Source organism: Thunnus albacares, chromosome 18 (genome assembly GCF_914725855.1).
Source record: "Thunnus albacares chromosome 18, fThuAlb1.1, whole genome shotgun sequence".
In the NCBI taxonomy this organism is placed as follows: domain Eukaryota; kingdom Metazoa; phylum Chordata; class Actinopteri; order Scombriformes; family Scombridae; genus Thunnus; species Thunnus albacares.
In genome coordinates, this window is record NC_058123.1 from 29729492 (window position 1) to 29748870 (window position 19379).

Genomic DNA, 19379 nt, shown 5'->3' on the forward strand with positions numbered 1-19379 from the left:
CTCCATCACTCTGAAATGCTGTACCTAGAAGTACCTGTGAACCTTTACCTAACCCATGTTTTTCTTGGAAGTAAGGAAAACTTCAACCTATAAAGCTTTGGAGAGGATACTGTAAATATGTCATGGTATTATAGGTATTTCTCAGCAGTTTTGCACATTCTGCCATTTTTTTATTCCTCAGTTTACCTTTAAGCACACAACTCAGAAAACCTCTTCAGCAAGTTTGATTTTATTTGGTTCATAAAGCGTATCAGGGCCAATATACAGTTATCTAACAGCCCTCCAGAAGGCAAAGTTAAATAGGTAAACAGACCAGGGGAATGGCTTTAATTGATACATGTGTAACATCTACTATAGCTCGATGAAGACTTAAGTTACATACTGAACAGAGGATCTGTTAAAAACAAACATTTTCAAGGCAACATTTCTTCTGTAACAAAGTCAGCTCCAGGGAGGACACTGTAGACATGACAACCGCCTTCTTAGGAGCTCTTCTTCTCTTCAAATATGATGTTTGCTGTGGCTTTCTTGGCTGTGGACAAACGACACACAAATGTCAGATGGTTGTCAACAAGCAGGAGATTCAAACAAACACAAAGTGGATTCCTGTATTTGTTATACAGGATGCAGATACACCCTGGTAAATTGGGAAATATGCTCGCTTGCAATCAGTTTCATCCTCAGTTCAGGATGTGGTAAACCTCACTGAACACTTAGAAGCCAGGGAAACTGCTAGACCAGTTCCAAAAGAGAAGAAATACACCTTCCAATGACTCTGAAGCTGTCTTAATGTATATTTTCAGAAAGTTAGCAATACACTGAACTATTATAATAATTAAGTCGAAGAATTTGAAGTAAATGACTAGAAAGACTATCTCACGGTTGTATGCCTCCACCAACCAGTCAAGTAGCAGTTTACATCCATGTCTGTCCAAACTCATATAACATTTCTAGTGAAGACTTTGAAGGAATTTAATGAAAGGTATTAAGTGTATTTTCCTTGTATGTATTCACATGTTTGGCCAATAAAGCCAATTGTAGCTCTGACAGCAGACAATGCTTCAGATATGGATGTTGCTGCAAAGACGCTACAAATGCTACAATGCAGATGCTTCACCAGATCTTCAACCCGGCAGCACAGAAGATCTATACAATCACCACAGTTTAGTGGTGATTGTATAGAATTAGTGTCACCAATTCAGTATCTGACCAAATGTGAAATATGGTCACAATCTCCCCTTCTGTTCCTGAGTTATAGCGTTGAATAATGGCCAGAAAAGTGTTTTTGCAGAACATTATGATGTCACAGTGAAGTTGACCTTTGACTTTTTGGATATAAAATGTCATCACTTCATCATTTTATCCTATTAGACATTTGTGTGAAACTTTATCATAATTAGCATATGAATTCTTGAACAAAAATGTGTTTTGTGAGGTCACAGTGACCTTGACCTTTGACCACCAAAATCTAATCAGTTCATACCTGAAGAAATTCCTTCAAGGCATTCCTGAGATATCGTGTTCATGAGAAAAGAAGAAGATAAAATAGAGCAGCAGAGTGGTGAGCATGACTGTGTTGTTATTCTGATGGAATGACTGCTTTGGAAATGTTCATTATACTGAATTTATCAAGACAACAGGTAACCATGTTGAGTTAATATTAACATCAAATTAAAACAGGAGTTTCTTATTGAAATATAATCAAGTATGCTAGGAATGGCAAAATTAGGAATAAAGTCCTGTTTCCAACTGAAGCCTGTTTCACATAAAGGCCTCTATGCAGTTGAAGTTCTGTAAATCATTGAGAATTGTAATGTTTACAGTCTGTGTCTTGTTAGCTTGTGAGCTAGTCACCCAACCCTGCAGGAGTTAGCTTTGTTCAAACAGATGAATATGATTAACAGTCAGAAGGTAAAATTCTCTATAATCTATTTTCCTACTTTGTCTTCACATGTTTTGTACAGATTTATTAGTACATAAACGTTATGAACTTTAAATATATATATATATTTATTTCTATGTGTTAAAAGTGAAAAGCTTTTATTGATTTATATGTAATTTGTACATGTAAGAGAACCTCTGTAGTGAACTGGCTCCTGTTGACTGCTGGTTGGGAAATACATCTGTGGCAGGTGCTTTGATATATCGAGTATCAGGATGGAAGAAAGACATTTAGAGAAGACTTTATTGAACAACTTTCTTTGCACTCTAAGAACTCTCTTATTGATATCTGTTAAGCTAAGGAGAGGCTCTGTCTGCATGCACATACCATATCACATGCTGTTATCTGAACAATGGAATGTGTGTCACACCGGAGCCACTGCATATGCTAATAAAGATATTTTGGTTACACATTTGCACTGAAAGACATGAACTGTTCATTTAGTTCTACATGTGGATTATAATTCAAAGATGTGTAAAAACGCCCCAAAGGTGGATGTCTGGTTTTAGGGTTTGGAGGTTTGTGCACAGACTAGATGGACCTTCTGTCCTCCTTAAGTCCATCACAAGTGTCAAGTCAACACTTGCTTTCTGCTGTTGCAGTTCTCTCAGTTATTTTTATTGACTCTTTAATCTTTATTATTTTTTATAATTTAGTTTTTCATTAATTGGATATTTAAATTCTACTGTTATCCTATTTTAACGGTTACTGACATCTTTGATTATAAAGTTTAACTGTTAAAAGGAGTACTGGCTCTATGAGCACTATCAGATTTCATTTCTACTCTCAAATATCAATACTGGCATCAACAAAGTGCTTGAAAACTCCAGCATTGTTCGCTCTGTTTTCAGTGAACACTATTCCAACATGTCCATCTACTCACCCTCATCTTTGAACTTGTCAGCAGCTTCTGATGCCTTGTCCTTGAGGTTCTTCACCACATCATCAATCTTGGCTTCATTCTTGAGGAAAACTGGCCGAATGATTCGGTTGTAAATCTGTACTGATCCGTTGGAAGGAGTCGGAGCCATGCACCACACCAAGAAGGCACACTGGGAAAGAAGACGAGAGCTCTCTCATTAAACTAGTTCTAGGTACTCAGACAAACAGTTACAGTTATCAGACCACAGACAATCTGATGTAAATGAGCGGCTTGGGTTTAATGTCGTTTTGGAACGAGAAATGAGGATATACTTCAGATTTTGTCCATAAACAGCATTGTTACCTTTGACATCCCTTAAACGTATGTTCAAATGTCAACAATATGTTTAATGCTATGTTCTGTTCATTTGTGTGCACCAATTATTCATTTGATAGCACAAAATGTTTTTGTTTTCTTCTTAATTTCACCTGTCAGACTGAAATGAAACATCCCTGTAATATTGCTATAGAGACTGACAGTGTATCTGATGTAGTCAACAGTTGCTTTACAGTAGCCACCAGTGACTGTCTGCAGATTATAAAGAAATACCACATCACTACTTTACAAGAGGGCTGTGATGTGGAATGAACAAAATAAAATTAAACACAACAAAGGCCCCTACACTCAGACAAGATGTGTATCTTTCAGGCAACTTCATCCATCCATGTCTACTTGTGTGTCCCTCCCTGCCTGTCATTCCGCTGTGAGGGAGAAGATTATCGCAAATATGACACATCCCTCAAAGCAAACACAGGCTCTTAGTGATACCTACTGCCTGTGAACCTGATGACAAACTTCTCAGCACTGAGTTATTCTTTAACATCAGTACTGTGTCTCCACCCTCAACATGTTGACTGGTTTACTCTCCTAAGAGGAACTGGGAGGAAACACACACCTAGTCTGGTGAGGTGCTGGCTCACAGGTAGACATCAAAGCTGCATGCTCATAACTTTACTCTCCTATAAAAACCTCCTACATGCAGGTTCAATGGCTGCTCTGCAGTATGAGAGTATGAGTTCAAGTGGTTCAATTCATGATTTAGGGAAGATGTAAACATGAAACTTTGTCTTTTTGTCCACTTACACATATATATAACTAATAATATACTAATTATATGTATAGATTATTGTATTACACAATAATTGTACAAAATGCACATTAGTTTAATACCATTTTTCTCTAGTTACTGGACTGCAGTATTAGGATTTCTTCTTGCAACTAGTGTGCACTTACATATTAATCAAATCAGTCTCTGTGGGTAAGATGCATGTGCCAAATATTTGGTTTATGATAAATATGGAAAATTTCACGAGACTTGCACACAACAATTTTACATTGGATATATATCAGCTGTCAGTATAAAATCAAATAGTGTGTCGGTGGGGAAACACAAACAGTACAACAGCTACATTACCTTTCCAATGTAGTAGAATGGGAACCAGGAGAGGAAGATATCAGCAAAAAACTCTGCCACACTGAAGACTCCATACACCACCCAGTAGGTCAGCCATTTAGTATCATCATCTTTGGTGGCACTTTCAATGGCCTTGATCCTGGAGATAAGGAGGAAGAGAGTGAGAGACTGATACACTAGATTTATATATGAGCTCATGTATCCTCACATTCCATCCTTCTCTGCTTCATTCTTTCCGTTTATTCCATTTATCTTTCTTTCATTTTATTCTATTTGTTTCCTATCTTCTTTCTTCATCATTTTATTCTCTATGACACTCCTGACCTCTTCAGTGAGTTTGTTACTGTACAGTTTTGTCTCACAGACATAGACAGAGTAATACTTGGGTTTTCCGATCTGTCTACACACTTGATACTTTTGAACATATTTTCAAGACAATTCCTCATACATTAAGTCAGTGCCTTGCAAAATGACCCATATGACTGATCCAAAATCAGCTCATATGGGCAGGGCTGGATTAACATATTAGGGACAAATACATTGTGGTGATTTATTAAAATAATAGCAACTGAAATAATACAGGTCTTGAATCTAGATTTAGACACATATCCCTTCTACATGACAGGCAGGAGCCACTTGCCCACTTCATTACCTCTGTAATGTTTTATAAACTCATGTGGGCTGAGCACCCCTGGGTGTGGTACTTGAATAAAAGTATTAATTAATTTATTTCAATTCATATTGTGCAATCTCTCTCCCTCTCTCTCTAAAAGTTATACACTGGTTCTTTTTATATTTGCGGTTTTATTGTTTTACAACAGATGACAGATAAGCCCTATAACCCCGAGCGTCTGCCCGTCACTGTCTGACTGACTGACTCACTGACAAATCAAATTCTGAGTGAAACGGGTCGTTTCGCGGGGGTTGTGACGCTGATTTACAAACGTCTCTTTCACAATGTTATGGTGCAGACACATCGAGTCCGTTGGCGAATGTCAAGTCGACAGATTCCCACACCGCAGGATCTGAGTCAGCCGTGGGTGTGAGTCTCGCACATGGATGCACAGGGTATACGAGCGATCCGCCATCTTGGATAGGGATAGGTATGGCAACACCACTTGGACAAACCATGTATTGTCACTACAGGATTTCAGCATTGAGTCTGTCACTACATGATCTGAGTGTCTGAGTTTTTCATTTTCAAATTATTTGGCAAAATGCAAAACTGTACTCATTCAGTAATCTACTGAATACGGTTGTCTGAGTCTTTTGTTTCTTCCATCTTTGACATAATCTGTCAAAACAAGTGAACTTTTTTATTTTTATTTATAGTTGTGGTTATATTGTTTATTTTGGTAAAACTACTTGGTTCATGCTTAAGATGTAATTCTTTGGCATTGAAAGTTATAAGTGTTGAAAAAAATAAAAGTATACAAACTTTCAGTGTCTGCTTGAGAATTCATTCTGAAAAAAGATGTCTGTGTGTGTGCAAAAAGATATTGCACACACACAGACACACACACACACATGTTGTCATAGGTCACTTTTTGGGAAGTTACATAGACTTATATAATGGAGATGATTACTGAGTGAATTACTCTGTTCCTAAATGAACCAAACATTTTATGTAATAACTCATACGCTGTGAAAAATGCACATCAAATCCACGTTGACACAGATCGTGTGGTGATGTGCTTTATCCAAGTAGTGTTGCCTACTGCGAGTTGACGGAACAACCGCTGTACCTGAATTTGCATAATCACGACCAGTGTTGCCAACTTAGTGACTTCAGAATTTGATCTGTTCGGTCCAATCATATTTCGAAGTTAGTCAGTTACTCTAGTGACTTTTACAAAAATTTATATAGCTCTAAGTTTTGCCAAGCTTCAGCTGATACCTTTTTGAACTCTCAGTTAAATCTATTGATAAAAATGAAATGGGGTTATGTGATTTGTAAAGTATTTGTAAAAGGATAGAAAAAGAATATCACCCAACCACGATGACTCAAGGGTTGACTATTTTAATTCCCAAACCTAACAAAGACACATTATTTATTGACAATTGGCATTCAATTTGTTTACTTAATAATATTACAAGATATTTGCTCTACTATTGGCTAAAAGACTTAAGATGGTCTTGAACTCGGTAACTGAAGATCTTTTAGACTTCTATAAAGCTTTTGATACAGTGGAGCATCAGTTCATTTTATAATCTTTAAAGAAATTTGGCGTTGGTAATTATTTCTCTACAGTTATTTAAACTCTTTAAAAGAATAGTAATAGTTCTGTTAAACTAATGGTTGGAACATCCCCTAAATTTAATCTGTTTAGAGGCATTAGACAGGGTTGCCCCACCTCCCCATACCTCTTCCTGTTAGTGGTTCAGCTTTTGGCAGACCGTATTAAAACTAGTGCTGTGTGAGGTATTTCTCTTATATGTAGAGAATTAATCAGCGGGCAGATGACGCCACACTATTCTTACAAAATGAAAACCAAATTTCTGTTGCCATTGGAGTAATCAGGGAGTTCTCAAGGGCTTCTGGTCTGTGCTTGAATGTAAATAATCTGCCTTTTATAATATTTCAATAAAAAATGAAGTGCTATATTTAGGAATATTAATTACTAAGGATCAACAGAGGAGAATCTCTTTAAATTTGAATCCTGTTATACAAAAAACTCAAAGAAAATTAAACCAATGGCTCTTAAGGGATCTCTTGTTAAGACGCAGAGTATTAATTACTAAGACAGAAGGAATCTCCCGACTGACATAAGCGGCTTTGGCTCTGCATCTTGATAACAAACTACTAATAAAGATCGACAAAATCCTGTAAATGCACCATGCTAACCAAGCTAGCAGCTAGTGTTAGGGTCAGCTCCACCCTCTCATCCAAATATGGTCACTTCTGGCTCCAAAAATCAAAGATGGTGACGGTCAAATCCAAGACGCCGACGGTCAAATTGCTAAACTCAAGGCTTCAAAATGGCAGTCCACAAACCAATGGGTGACATCACGGTGACTAGGTCCATGTTTTTTTACAGTCTATGGTCAACTCACCGTGCCATATCTATCATGCACCGCGTAGCCAGGTCTCCTGCACTCATATATGGATGAGACCATATGTTTACAGACATCCGCATATAGAAACAGATGAAAGCAGGGAGAGTTAACAGATAATTAGCGATAATATAGTTATAATTAATTTCAAATCATTACATGAGTGTAAGTCATTGTTCTTGCAACAGCATTTATAACCTTTTTTTCAACTCAAATCTTGCTTAATCATGTCATGTGATATGCTACTTAAGTACACTTTAACAACAAATATTACTGGGACCACTACAGAAAATGAACATTTAATATCCAGTAATTCACATTATAGACACTACCATTGACTATCCCTGTGACAAATTGGCCACAATTTCGCACACTGACCATATATGGTCCAGACATATATTAGGTTCTGATCTAGTCTTGTTCCCTAAAGCTTCTAAATATACTTACAGCATTGTTCACTTAACTACCATGAATAGAGATGACCGTGTAATAAAAACTGCCATCTATCTATGTCTGTAAATAACGTGGACTTCCTCTCCCTCTAATGTTGACTGTAAACTGTAGTTTGTCAGTACGTCTGTGTTTTGAATACCAAATTAGGGACTTGACTCTGTGTAACAGGCTGCCACAATCAGCCAGCTGTCTATACTCATAAACTATAGATTCATAACAGCTGCACACTCACTACAGTCCTGACCCAGTGATCCTCTGCACAAAGCGTCTACTCTTCCCTCTTTTCTTTTCATGTGTTGTGAAGAAGATCTCCAGTTACACACAGTGAAACAGTTTCGGTGTGTATGTGTGTGTGTGGTCAAAGAAATGTTCCACTGCTTTTACTACGGCTGTTTAAACACAATATTGCATGTAAGCTTACGATAAACAACATCCAAATCAATGGCTACCTTCATGCCACTGGGAACATTCAGTTACAAAAATATCCCCACATTAAACCATTAGCTGCCACATTTAGCTGCCAAGCAGATGGAATGACACTGCTAGATAAATAATGATCTAATTCCATGCAGGTCTTGCATGATCTTGAGAGGTGGTATGTTCCTGACTGCAACGTCACTTATCCAGTCATCATGATCAGATGGGTGACTATGATTCATCACATAACGATGCATCATCTGATTGTAATTCATCATTGTATGATCCTGGGAACAAGTGCAAAGAAAGTACTTCAAATCATCAAAACTTCTCCAAACAGTACGCAAATTTAGAGCAGCATCAAAAATAAAAGTTTCATGCCACTGTAGCAGGAATTTCAGTGAAATGCTATACTGCACCAAACATTACTGGAGGTTCATCAAGTTACTTTACACTGTATGAAAATCTCCTTCAACGGACTACTCCAGAGGTTTAGGATCGCACTTAGAGTTAGGGGACACAAAAGAGACACATTCAAAAAAGAATAGTCTAAATCTGTGCAACAGAGGCTGAGATATCATTACTTTTAGTTTCAAGAATGAATCAAACTCTAAAAACACTGGATCCCTCATTTACCATGCCACTTTATAGCATCTTTTATTTTTTTATTTTTTTTTAAACAGACCCTGCTTGTGCCAAGTCTTTTAACCTTCACATCTTCAGTTTATAACACAGGGCTTTCTCAGGCTACTCTAGAGCCACAGGCAACATTATACAGCAGTTTTTCACAGGTTCAGTAACTCTTAACATGACTAGTTAACTTATATTCATTCGTTAAATTGGTGGAGTGCCCCTTTAAATCCTGAAGCCATCTGTAGGCAGCAGGGCAGTTATGTGCAATAAATCTGCAGTCTCACAGTTTTAACAGTGCCATGCTGCAGTGCAGAGCCGTTTCACAGTGTTTACCTTGATTAAATCATGAGTAAACGACACCTGGCAGCTACATGAGACCACACCTATTCCTGCACACAGACTGAGTGGTTAACACTCTACCAGTTAGCATGGGGACACCTTGAACACATGGAGGCCACAGTGAAATACTAATTCTGAAAACACCACATCACTGTGGATCAATAATCCTGTGCTTCATGGCTGTCTGGCAAACATGATTTCATACTGAATTCTTGAAATTTTGTGATATTAGAGAATTAGACCAACAGTGATTTCATGCAATTTAAAGAGCTTAAATGAAATATTAGTTAGTATTGTTTCTGTGGTTATTGTACTTATTGTATTGTAGACTATAGAGACATGAAGTACATGTAACAGGTGATGATGTCATCAACATGTGGCAAACATTATGCACAGGAAACATATTGTGACAGGCCTTTCAGCCACACCACCTGCCTTTAACTGCAGACTTGTGGTGTTTTTATTCATGTCACTCTGCCTTTATCATCACGACAACACAAGCACAAAACCACTAAATAAGTTGTCTGTCTACTTTCCAGACAACCTACAGTCATTCTTCTGCTCCACTGTGCACAGCTGTTTAAAAAAAATATGAAACAGGCAAAGTGACTGGTTGAGACGGTAAACTGTCTTCTTGTCATCTTGCTGTGCACTACCTAAAACATTTTATAGTATCGTACATTTTTTATTTTTGCTATTGTAATTGTTTTTATTGTATTGTTGACCTATTTACTATCATGAGTATTTATACCTTTTCTAGAATAATTATGTATCTTCAGGTGCAACTACCTGGTGTATACTTTCACTGCTTTGTATTGTTGATGGTGCTGTTGTCTTCTTCTTGATGTTCCTACATAGTTGTTGATTTAACTGGGGTAGATCACCATGGTAACCTATTCTGGTGAATCAGACAACCCAGCTTGTTATTACTTCAGTGATACTTAAACTCCAGAATATTAAATGTTTTAGAGTCAATGAGAAGATGTTTGTGAATATTTAGGATGCCAACTGTAGACTTCAAAATATCAACTGTTAGTTAGTAATCATTTCTTTTCTTCCAACTGTTTTTCCACACATCTTTTTTACTCTCTATGTTATGTAGTGTGAAATTATTATTGATGTGTTCTTCATACATAAACCTGTGCAAAAATGATTTTGTATTTGTAATTCATTGAGATCACTTTGACATTAAAGGGTGATTTTCTGTCGATCAGTGCTGCAGAAGTCTCAAATCTACTTTGATTGATGTGTAAAATGATAAAATATGAAAACTCTGAAAAGGAATGAGTACTTTTTATAGGTACTGTATATGTGCTTATTGCCATTTTCTAAATGATATGCATGACAAAAGGTTGTTGCACCAAAATATAGCTGTTTAATAAGTGCAGACAGTGTGTGGGGGCTGGCTTGTGATATTTCTGCTGTTTAAATGAAGCAAATATTGGTGAAATGCAGGGTTAGAGAAACACGGTGGTTAACTGCTCTCGTATTCCTGTTGCTTTTGGTTTATCTCTGAAAACATTTCAGTCCGTCTTGTTCAACATAGAGAAGCATTCAAGGATTTGTGTAACAGAATTTAGAAAAAAAATACTTTGCATCAGTCAGCACTAATTGGTTTTCTGTTGAAGTTTGTTCCTGACAGTAGTCTTTATCATGTCTGCTCCAGTACTGTCCCTGAGGCCTGTGTGTCTCAATATAAATACTCCTCTCTGTTTTCAGACTAACAGTCATATGCTTCCAAGCTATTTTAGTACCGAAGGCTGCTAGCTTTAACAGTCCATCTACCAGTACCGACAAGCAACTAAAATGTGGACTGGGGAGGAAATTTGGGGCTTTCAGGGCTACTGGTTCTAAAAGCAAGTCAGGAGAAGATGTTGATACACAGAAACAATGAATGAATAAAGAGGCCTGCACTTTCACAAAAGTATGGGATGGCAGTATGTGCAAAGATGGAGATAAGGAGACTGAAAAGGTGGAGCTCGTTAAAAATAATAATTTGTGTGGGCTGTTCCTCTACCAGCAATCCCAGCTACTCATATCATCAGCCTCATCACGGTTTATCTGTCAAATTGAAGCTCAGCACTGAGATCCATCAGCCTCCACACAAACTAATATTTACCTCCAGCTGCTGACACAAACATGAGGACGAACAGCATCAACGAGGGCTGATTCAACTAGTTCACAAAGCCCAAGCATAACATTTGTTATTAATATATTTCATGAAGGAAGAAAGCAGGTGTGTTCTATTATTCAGTAGGACTGCATAAAAAATAAAAGTACTCCTGAAACATTGAAAAGAAAAAATATGAATAACTTATTTGGGGGGGGGGGGGGGGGGGGGTTCTGATTCTGATATTTTATTTTGTTCACCCCATTTATATTAATGTAGGCTGACTTAATATTAGAAACATCTGTCAGTAAAACACTATACAGTTCAATGGGAGCACAAACTAAACTCTCTGAAACAGTCAGAACACAAACTGAACATCAGAATCTTCATGAAGGAAAGACTGAATGCAGGGCTGGTTGATCAGATTGGGTTAGTTTCAGATGGACATATAGTAAGTATAGTAGTCAGCTGTTATTTAAATGTCTGTGTGCTGAAATGTTTGCTCTCTTTGGTGAGAGACTTGCATCAACTGATTTTTTTGTCCACTTGGAGGCAATAAGTAGTGAACACAACATGACATATCATCAGCTTTTACGTTGATTTGTTGATTATTTCCACATCCTATAATATTCACTCTCTTTTAGCTCTATCTGGCTCAGCTAGCCTACAGCTAACTGTGTCTGTTTGCCGTTTGGTGCTGAGCAGGTAGTGTACAGAGGGTATTCAGAGATTTTTCTCTGAAAACAGCTGCCTGCTGCGGCTGAAAACGACGCTTTGAGAGCGATGAGAATGAACCAAAACAGTAAAGTTGCAGCCAGACAGCTAAACAATGAACTGAAACTCACTATAAAGCTCCATAAAGCCGAGAGGAGCTGCAGAGTCACTGATAATTCTCTGTAGGTTCATCACTATGAGCCACGACCAACACATTACACACTGACATTTACTACATTGTTATTATAAAAATGTTGATTATAACTGCTTTAAGTTTTTTCATGATTTTTTTTACATGAATACTATAAAACCTGTTTGTACTCTTTCCATCCTACTGTTTATCAAATGCTGTAGTAGGAGATGATACGAGAAGCACAGCTGATAATGCAAATCCCATCAGAGCCTTTCTCTAAACTGATGAAGCTGTAGCAACCTGGGTGTAACCTCTCCTCGTGCCAAGTCCTTTCAATTTTTCATAACCATGCTCAAGCTTGTGGATGACTCATCAATTTAAATTTATTACAGAGGTTAAAAATGCCAAATTTGAGAGCAGTAAGACTGCTCTGCAATTCAGTCACTGATCAAATAAAACACTGTTTGTTCCAAATGTTATTACCCACATATTTGTGTCTACATCAAGGCAAGCCTTGATGGTTTGGGCTTACCTCAGAGGCTGTAGTGATATAACATCAAAGAGTAGGACTGTAGCCAATACAGCTGCTCATTACTGAGTCAAGACTGAGTCTAAGTGGGGGTCACATATATACATATATATTAAAAAAAACAAAAAAAAAATCATTAAAAATTGCATATGTAGGTTTAATATTATGTATTTTAGAACATTCCTATGTAGGCATTCAAACTATGGGACAAGGGAATGTAAATATATGTAAATGAATGTGTCTGTGGTTGAGCTGTGAAATGTATTACTCTGATGTATTCATTGACACATGGCGGAGGACATAATCACTTTTAGTTTGTCTGGGAAGAATATGAGAACATTTTACATGATTCCATAGAGCTTTCATTTAATAGTCTAGTTATTAGACTTTTTGAATTGTGGTGTAAAAATGGATTTGCCTGGACAGGGTACTACAGGCCCAGAATCGAGCTTTTATACTCCAAAAAGTACAAGAGATGTCATTGAAAGCCCACATCAGTTCTTAATTCATCACATTAGTCATTGGACCCTTAAATATATATATATATATATATATATATATATATATATATATATACAAATTTTTAATTGAGGGTAATTTATGGTAGGTGTCATAAATCTGCCCACTAGTGCATAAATGGTTGGTGAAAAATAATTCCCATTGAAAGACACACCATGGGAACTGTCCTCTAATTTGTATGTATGAGATTTGTATGGTCTTCGGGGAACCATCTATAGCTCAGAATGCTCAGTTGCCTTGTTCACATAAGCAGGAGGCAAATCAAAAAAGAAAGAGATAAATAACTTGAATTCAATTAAAGCTAGGTATTTTCTGGGAAATGCCCATTTTATTTTCCTGTTCAAGGCTCCTCATGGCCCTTTTTTCTTAATCACTTTTGTACGATGAGGTCCACCATGAACACACTATTACTTGCAAAGATAGAACCATACTTGTTATTTCACAAGAGACATTCCTTTGTGTCTTCTATATCTGTGCTCATGGAGATGGATCTGTTGATATGCCAGCTCTGTAACTTCCTGATTCCATCGTAGCTTCATGTCCATAGACATGCTATGCCATCCACTGATGAAGACTACATTATACAGTTGAAAGCTCCAAAAAAAAACAAGAAGTGAATCTTGAGTTGAGATAATTGAGTCAAACTAAGTTGTTGGATTGTTTGCTTTGGTTGCAAGGGAGACACACTATTAATCAAATCAAATGGAACCATTCCATAAGGTTTAATCGCTAAATCTCTTATCAATTAATAAAGTGTGTATTTTTTAATTTTCACTTTTATTATTGCTTATTTTGTCACAAATATCTAATGTATAAGATTTGAAACCACATGAAGTGTTTTCATGTTCAAAATAATTCAAATAATGTCAGATGAATATGGAAGGAAGCAGAGTGGGTACTGACCATTTTACCTATTTGAGATCATAACTCAATTATTAACAAAGTCTGCTCATATCAAAACTCAACTTCCCAAAATAATGATTTTGATCATAATATTAACTTTAGATAGCAAGCATTCTATTTTTGTAATCACAGTATGAAAGTCGTATTGGTTGAGGATCATCTTGGTCAGTGTATATCTGTCTGATCATGGAGTCATTCCTCACAGAGAGAGACAGGAAGTAGACCTATACATGATGTTGCGTTGACATTATGAGATAATGACATCATGATAACAGTTTCACAACATGCGGTGGTTGAATTGTTTTCTCTGTATCAAAATATATATATAATCAAGTCATGATCACAAGACTGTCAGAGAGAAACTTGAAACTTGATTTTAAAGATGATAATCAGTTTACTAGTCATGAGGAGTACCTCTCAGCCTGTGAAAAAATGTTGTATAACATCTTCTGCAGCTCTGCAGGAGCTTTGTCAAGTCTAAGAAATAACCCTGATGATGTCAGAGTGATGCCATCTGGGTTATCTCAGGTTGGAGACTACTTGGAGAAGTACCAGACTTGACTGGTATAAGCCTATCTATCACATCTATCACATTGAACATTGAGTCTAAATAATGTTTTGTCATTTTGATTACAAGCTAATTCATTGCTTTACTTAAACTGCAACACCAGGCAACAACTGTGTGACTTTAAACAAGCAAGTTTCAAGAATCATAACATACAGTAATGAATGGAAGAAAACACACAGTATGACCCATTATGGGGTGATGAAAAGACAGTCATGTATTATACTATGAATTAAGCAATGTATTATGGGCAAAAATGATTCATATTCTATCACTACAGTGACTACACTACATTACAATATTTTAAAGTCATTTAAGTGAAGTGGTTTAAATTATTCCATCAATGTTGTTCAAGTCAGTGTGTGTGTGTTTGTATTAGTGATAAGTGAATGTGTGTGTGTGTGTGTGTGTGTGTGTGTGTGTGTGTGAGTGAGTGAGTGAGTGAAAGTGTGAGTGTGTGTGTGTGCGCGTGCGTGAGTGTGTGTGTGTGTGTCTGTGTCTGGTGTGAGTGAGTGAGTGAAAGTGTGTGTGAGTGAGTGTGTGTGTGTGTGTGTGTGTGTGTGCGTGCGTGAGTGTGTGTGTGTGTGTGTGTGTGTGTCTGTGTCTGGTGTGAGTGAGTGAGTGAAAGTGTGTGTGAGTGAGTGAGTGTGAGTGTGTGTGTGTGTGTGCGTGCGTGAGTGTGTGTGTGTGTGTGTGTGTGTGTGTGTGTGTCTGTGTCTGTGTCTGGTGTGAGTGAGTGAGTGAGTGAGAGTGTGTGTGTGAGTGAATTAGTGAGTGTTTGAGTGAGAGTGTGTGTGTGTGTGTGTGTGTGTCTGTGTGTGTGTGTCTGTGTGTGTCTGCGTGCGTGCGTGCGTGCGTGTGTGTGTGTGTGTGCTGGGCAGGCCCTTCCTTGATAGACTTGCTCTAAGAATAACACACTTACGATATGTAGGCTGGATACAGAAAGCCGATGAGGTTACACAGTAGGGAGGCTCCGTAACCGATGACCAAGTAAACTGCGATGATAGCGATGACAGCTGGAACAAATGACAGCAGATGTTTGTCACGCTCTTTTCACACATATACCATACGTATTATACCACCATGCTTATTCTAATGAATTCATTCTACTAATAGTTATTCAAAACATCAGCAATATTTGGTTTCTTAGACAAAGGCCAAAGGTAAATGCAGCTCCCTTCTGCCACGCGCTGACTCGTTCTTTCTCATCATCATTTCCTCTCTGATTTAGTCAGTCTCCGTTAAGTCTCTTTTCCGTCCCCGTCCCTCTATCAACACTCACCGAGAGCGATGTACGTCCTGCTTACTCCAGTTTTTGCCTCGATTTTTGCCAGAACATCTGTAATAAGATTCTTTTCATGGAGAAAGTTTTCAAATCTTTCCTTGAGACCCTGCGCCATGGTTGCACTTCCTTCTTTAACGATGCTGCTGAATTATGAAGTTGTTCAGTATCAAACTGCGACACCCCTGCAGCCCTATATTCCCTTGTTAACAGAGGCGTCAAGCTAGACAGGATGGAGCATAGTTTCCCATTTCATCCTTCTAAATAAAAGCATGAGTTTATTCAGCATTGTCATCACTATTCAGTCAATAAAATAAAAAATAACTAACCAGGGCCCCATGGAGTTACTTTTGCGTCTTTATTACGCAATCAAACAGAATAGGTTTGCAATCAAAAAATAGATTTTAGAGCAAAAACTATCAACACTGCAATCAAAAAATGTTTTATTGTAAGTAAAATGAATATGTGATTAAATTAAAAATAAAAACTTTTGGATTCGCAATCAAAACTTTTCGATTCACATTTTAATTGCAAAAGTAACTCCGTAGGGCCCCAACACGGAAAGGGCTGTTAAGCCTGGAATTAAAAGTGTTTATGTAGCTGGCTGCAATTTTAAAACCTCCAGCTTCAGTTTCCAGTTTTGTCCAGAGTCTTTCATTTTTCTTTGTCTGTTGTTATTTTATATGCTGTTTTAACATAAGATTAAATTTAAAAGCCATCTAGAGAGGCAGCAGTCTGTGTTCTCACATTGTGATTAGTTTGCATTTTTACTTATGGGCTACTATGAAATTTATCTTATACATACATGTCCTCATTTTGTTATGGTTATAACATTTGCCCATGTCACTGTTGATACTTCCTAAAATTAAGCGTGAACTGTGCTGAATTTCACAGCTTCCACAACAGGTTACACAAGGCAACACTGTAAAATCAGTGTTGTGTCTTTATTTTGAAGGCAAATGGAAATAAATGAGGCCTCAAACAGCTACTTTAACTGTGGCTAACTTGATGTAGCTGGTGCTCAACAGCCTTTATGCGATTTCCCCTGACTTTAGTCTCTCAGGCACGACTTATTCCTCTGTGTACTCCTGCAAAAAGCTATACCAATCAAATCCTTTAGGTTATGGGTCATGATCAGGTTAGGGATTGTCAAAGCTGCTAAAGAACTGACTGTGTACCTCAGAGGAATATCTCCTGAGAGGCTAAAATCAGGGAACAGAACTCAAGTACATACAGAGTGAGCCCTCTGCAGCCACACCCTTCCTTGCTTTGATGACATTGCAAAATACAACTGCTGGCATAAACTGCTATTTATTTAAACATCCTGCAGTGTGTAACCAGCAGCTGAATGACAGGTATCTACTGCTCTGACATCTTTTAGGGAGAGGAATGCTGATGACAAAGTATGTTTAGGTGGTTTAGTAAAGTCCCTTTGATAATTTATGGTGTGTTTAGGCTTTGTTTGTTTGTTTTCACTACTCAGTAAATATTCCTAACATATAGGCCATGTTTCATGGTCATTACAAGTATCAGGACAGCAGCACATGATTATTAGTGTTGGCTATGTACTCTATTATAATGGATATACTTTTAGCATCCATTACCAGATCACATCACCCACAATGTAGGAATGTAAACACTTTTTATACCATGTTCAGCAAAAAGGAACAGAAAATGCATATAAATAAAATCACAATATTTAATATCTGGTTGTAAATATTTTGTAGTCAGAGATCCTAAAGAGAACTACAGACACCAGCAGCAGCAGTAAATATAAGACCTGTATAGGCTTGAATTTAGAGGCACTTACATTAAATCATATAAATACGCATTACATTACATTACATTACATTGCTGAATTGTACATTACTGCTGTGATGATGATTGATTAGCTGGAGAAATAGCTCTTTCAGGTAATGAGAATGCTGTTACTGTCAGACTGTCTGAGATCTCAAAGATCAGAAGAGTCTATGAAAGGTAGATCACTACCAGGATCAGTACTAGCGGTACTCATTTGGCATGGAAGTTTATTCTTCAGAGCACAAGGTTCCTTTCAGCTCATACTCATGCTCAACTGCCTAAAAACGGATAATTGAACTGCAGGCTTAAACTTGATAATTGCAACTAATACGCTTCACATGACATCTCAGCTTCTTTGAATGCTTACACTTACAACTGACACTTCAAATCCTTTCAGTGCTTCAACTCCAACTGACACTTAAACTGCTTTAAATTCTTCAACTAAAAACCCATACACCATCTCACATGCAAACAATTAACATTTTAAAACATTTAAACCTGTCTAGAGTGGTTTAGCAGTGTTTGTGGCCTGTTGTTGTTGATTGATAATTATTTCGTAATACATTTGTCATGATGGTCAGCTTGTATCATGTGGGTATTGTTATTAAAAATGGACCGACTTGTGCCAATTTATAATCATTATTCTAGAATAATTACAATTTGCTGTCATTTCAATCATATTCTCAAATGCATACATATCGCATACATTCTAAAAATCAATACTCAATGTTTCCACGAGATAGATTACTCCACTGGGGTAATTACAGTGATGTCAGCACATTGTCTCATAGTTCACATTTACATTTATTCATTTGGCTTTAGTCCAAAGCAACGTATAAATGAGATACCATCCAAGCCAGCAGAGACCCTCACTCCCAATGCAGTAGGGGAGAACGGGGTAACATGAGCAACTTTTTGCATTAGACGATTTTACTGCAAAATAAGTGTTTTTGTTTCAAATAATAGTTACTATATATACCTCAGGTTGTTGTGTACCCATGGAAATTAAAACATATTTAATTATTATGGTTTTAGAACAATGACCCATCAAAAAAAGTTAGTCCTATGGCACAGTTTGCCCCAAGGTAGGGGTAAAATGAGCATGGAGATGAGGTAAATTATGGAGATGAGGTAAATTAAGTGCTCTAGGTATAAATTGTGCCACCGTTAGAAGGCAAAAACTGTTTACTACTTTTAAGTAAAACCGTATGTTTGTGTCCTGTTATACAACGTGTTACCTTAACATTTTCAGTAAAGATTAAACTGATCTTTGTTTGTTAGCTACAGAAAGAATGTATGTGTACATGTGCTTTTGTGTATACAGCTGGGTGACAAATTAAAGGAAAAACTGGTCCGGGTCTGAATGCTTGACCCCTACAGTGAGGGGATCTGGTGGCTGTTATGCTGTGGGGGGCATTTTTCTGGCATGGTTTGGGTCCACTTGTCCCTTAAGAGGGAAGGGTCACTGCAAATCAATACAAAGTTGTTCTCAGTGATCACCTTCATCCTATGATGAAACATTTCTATCCTGATGGGAGTGGTCTCCTCTAGGATGACAATGCCCCAATTCACAGGACACGAGGGGTCACTCAATGGTTTGATGAGTATGAAAATGATGTGAATCATATGCTCTGGCCTTCACAGTCACCA

At 37.4% G+C, this 19379-nt stretch overlaps 1 protein-coding gene across 1 annotated transcript; it reads right to left on the bottom strand.

Annotated features, from left to right (window-relative positions):
- Positions 1-213: 213 nt before the first annotated feature.
- On the bottom strand, positions 214-16148 carry reep5 (receptor accessory protein 5). The gene is made up of 5 exons (XM_044334378.1): positions 15930-16148; positions 15570-15663; positions 4279-4417; positions 2826-2994; positions 214-532 (listed from the first exon to the last, which is right to left on the bottom strand). The coding sequence occupies exons 1-5, from the start codon at positions 16045-16047 to the stop codon at positions 483-485; spliced, it is 570 nt and encodes a 189-aa protein (XP_044190313.1). The 5' UTR covers positions 16048-16148; the 3' UTR covers positions 214-482.
- Between the last annotated feature and the right edge of the window lie 3231 nt (positions 16149-19379).

Coding starts and splice junctions, on each gene's coding strand:
- reep5 (XM_044334378.1), bottom strand. CDS start 16,047: ATGGCGCAGGGTCTCAAGGAAAGATTTGAAAACTTTCTCCATGAAAAG. Junction 15,664..15,929: donor CAGGACGTACATCGCTCTCG/GTGAGTGTTGAT, acceptor CATTTGTTCCAG/CTGTCATCGCTATCATCGCA. Junction 2,995..4,278: donor CATTCTACTACATTGGAAAG/GTAATGTAGCTG, acceptor CTTCTTTCCCAG/TGTGCCTTCTTGGTGTGGTG.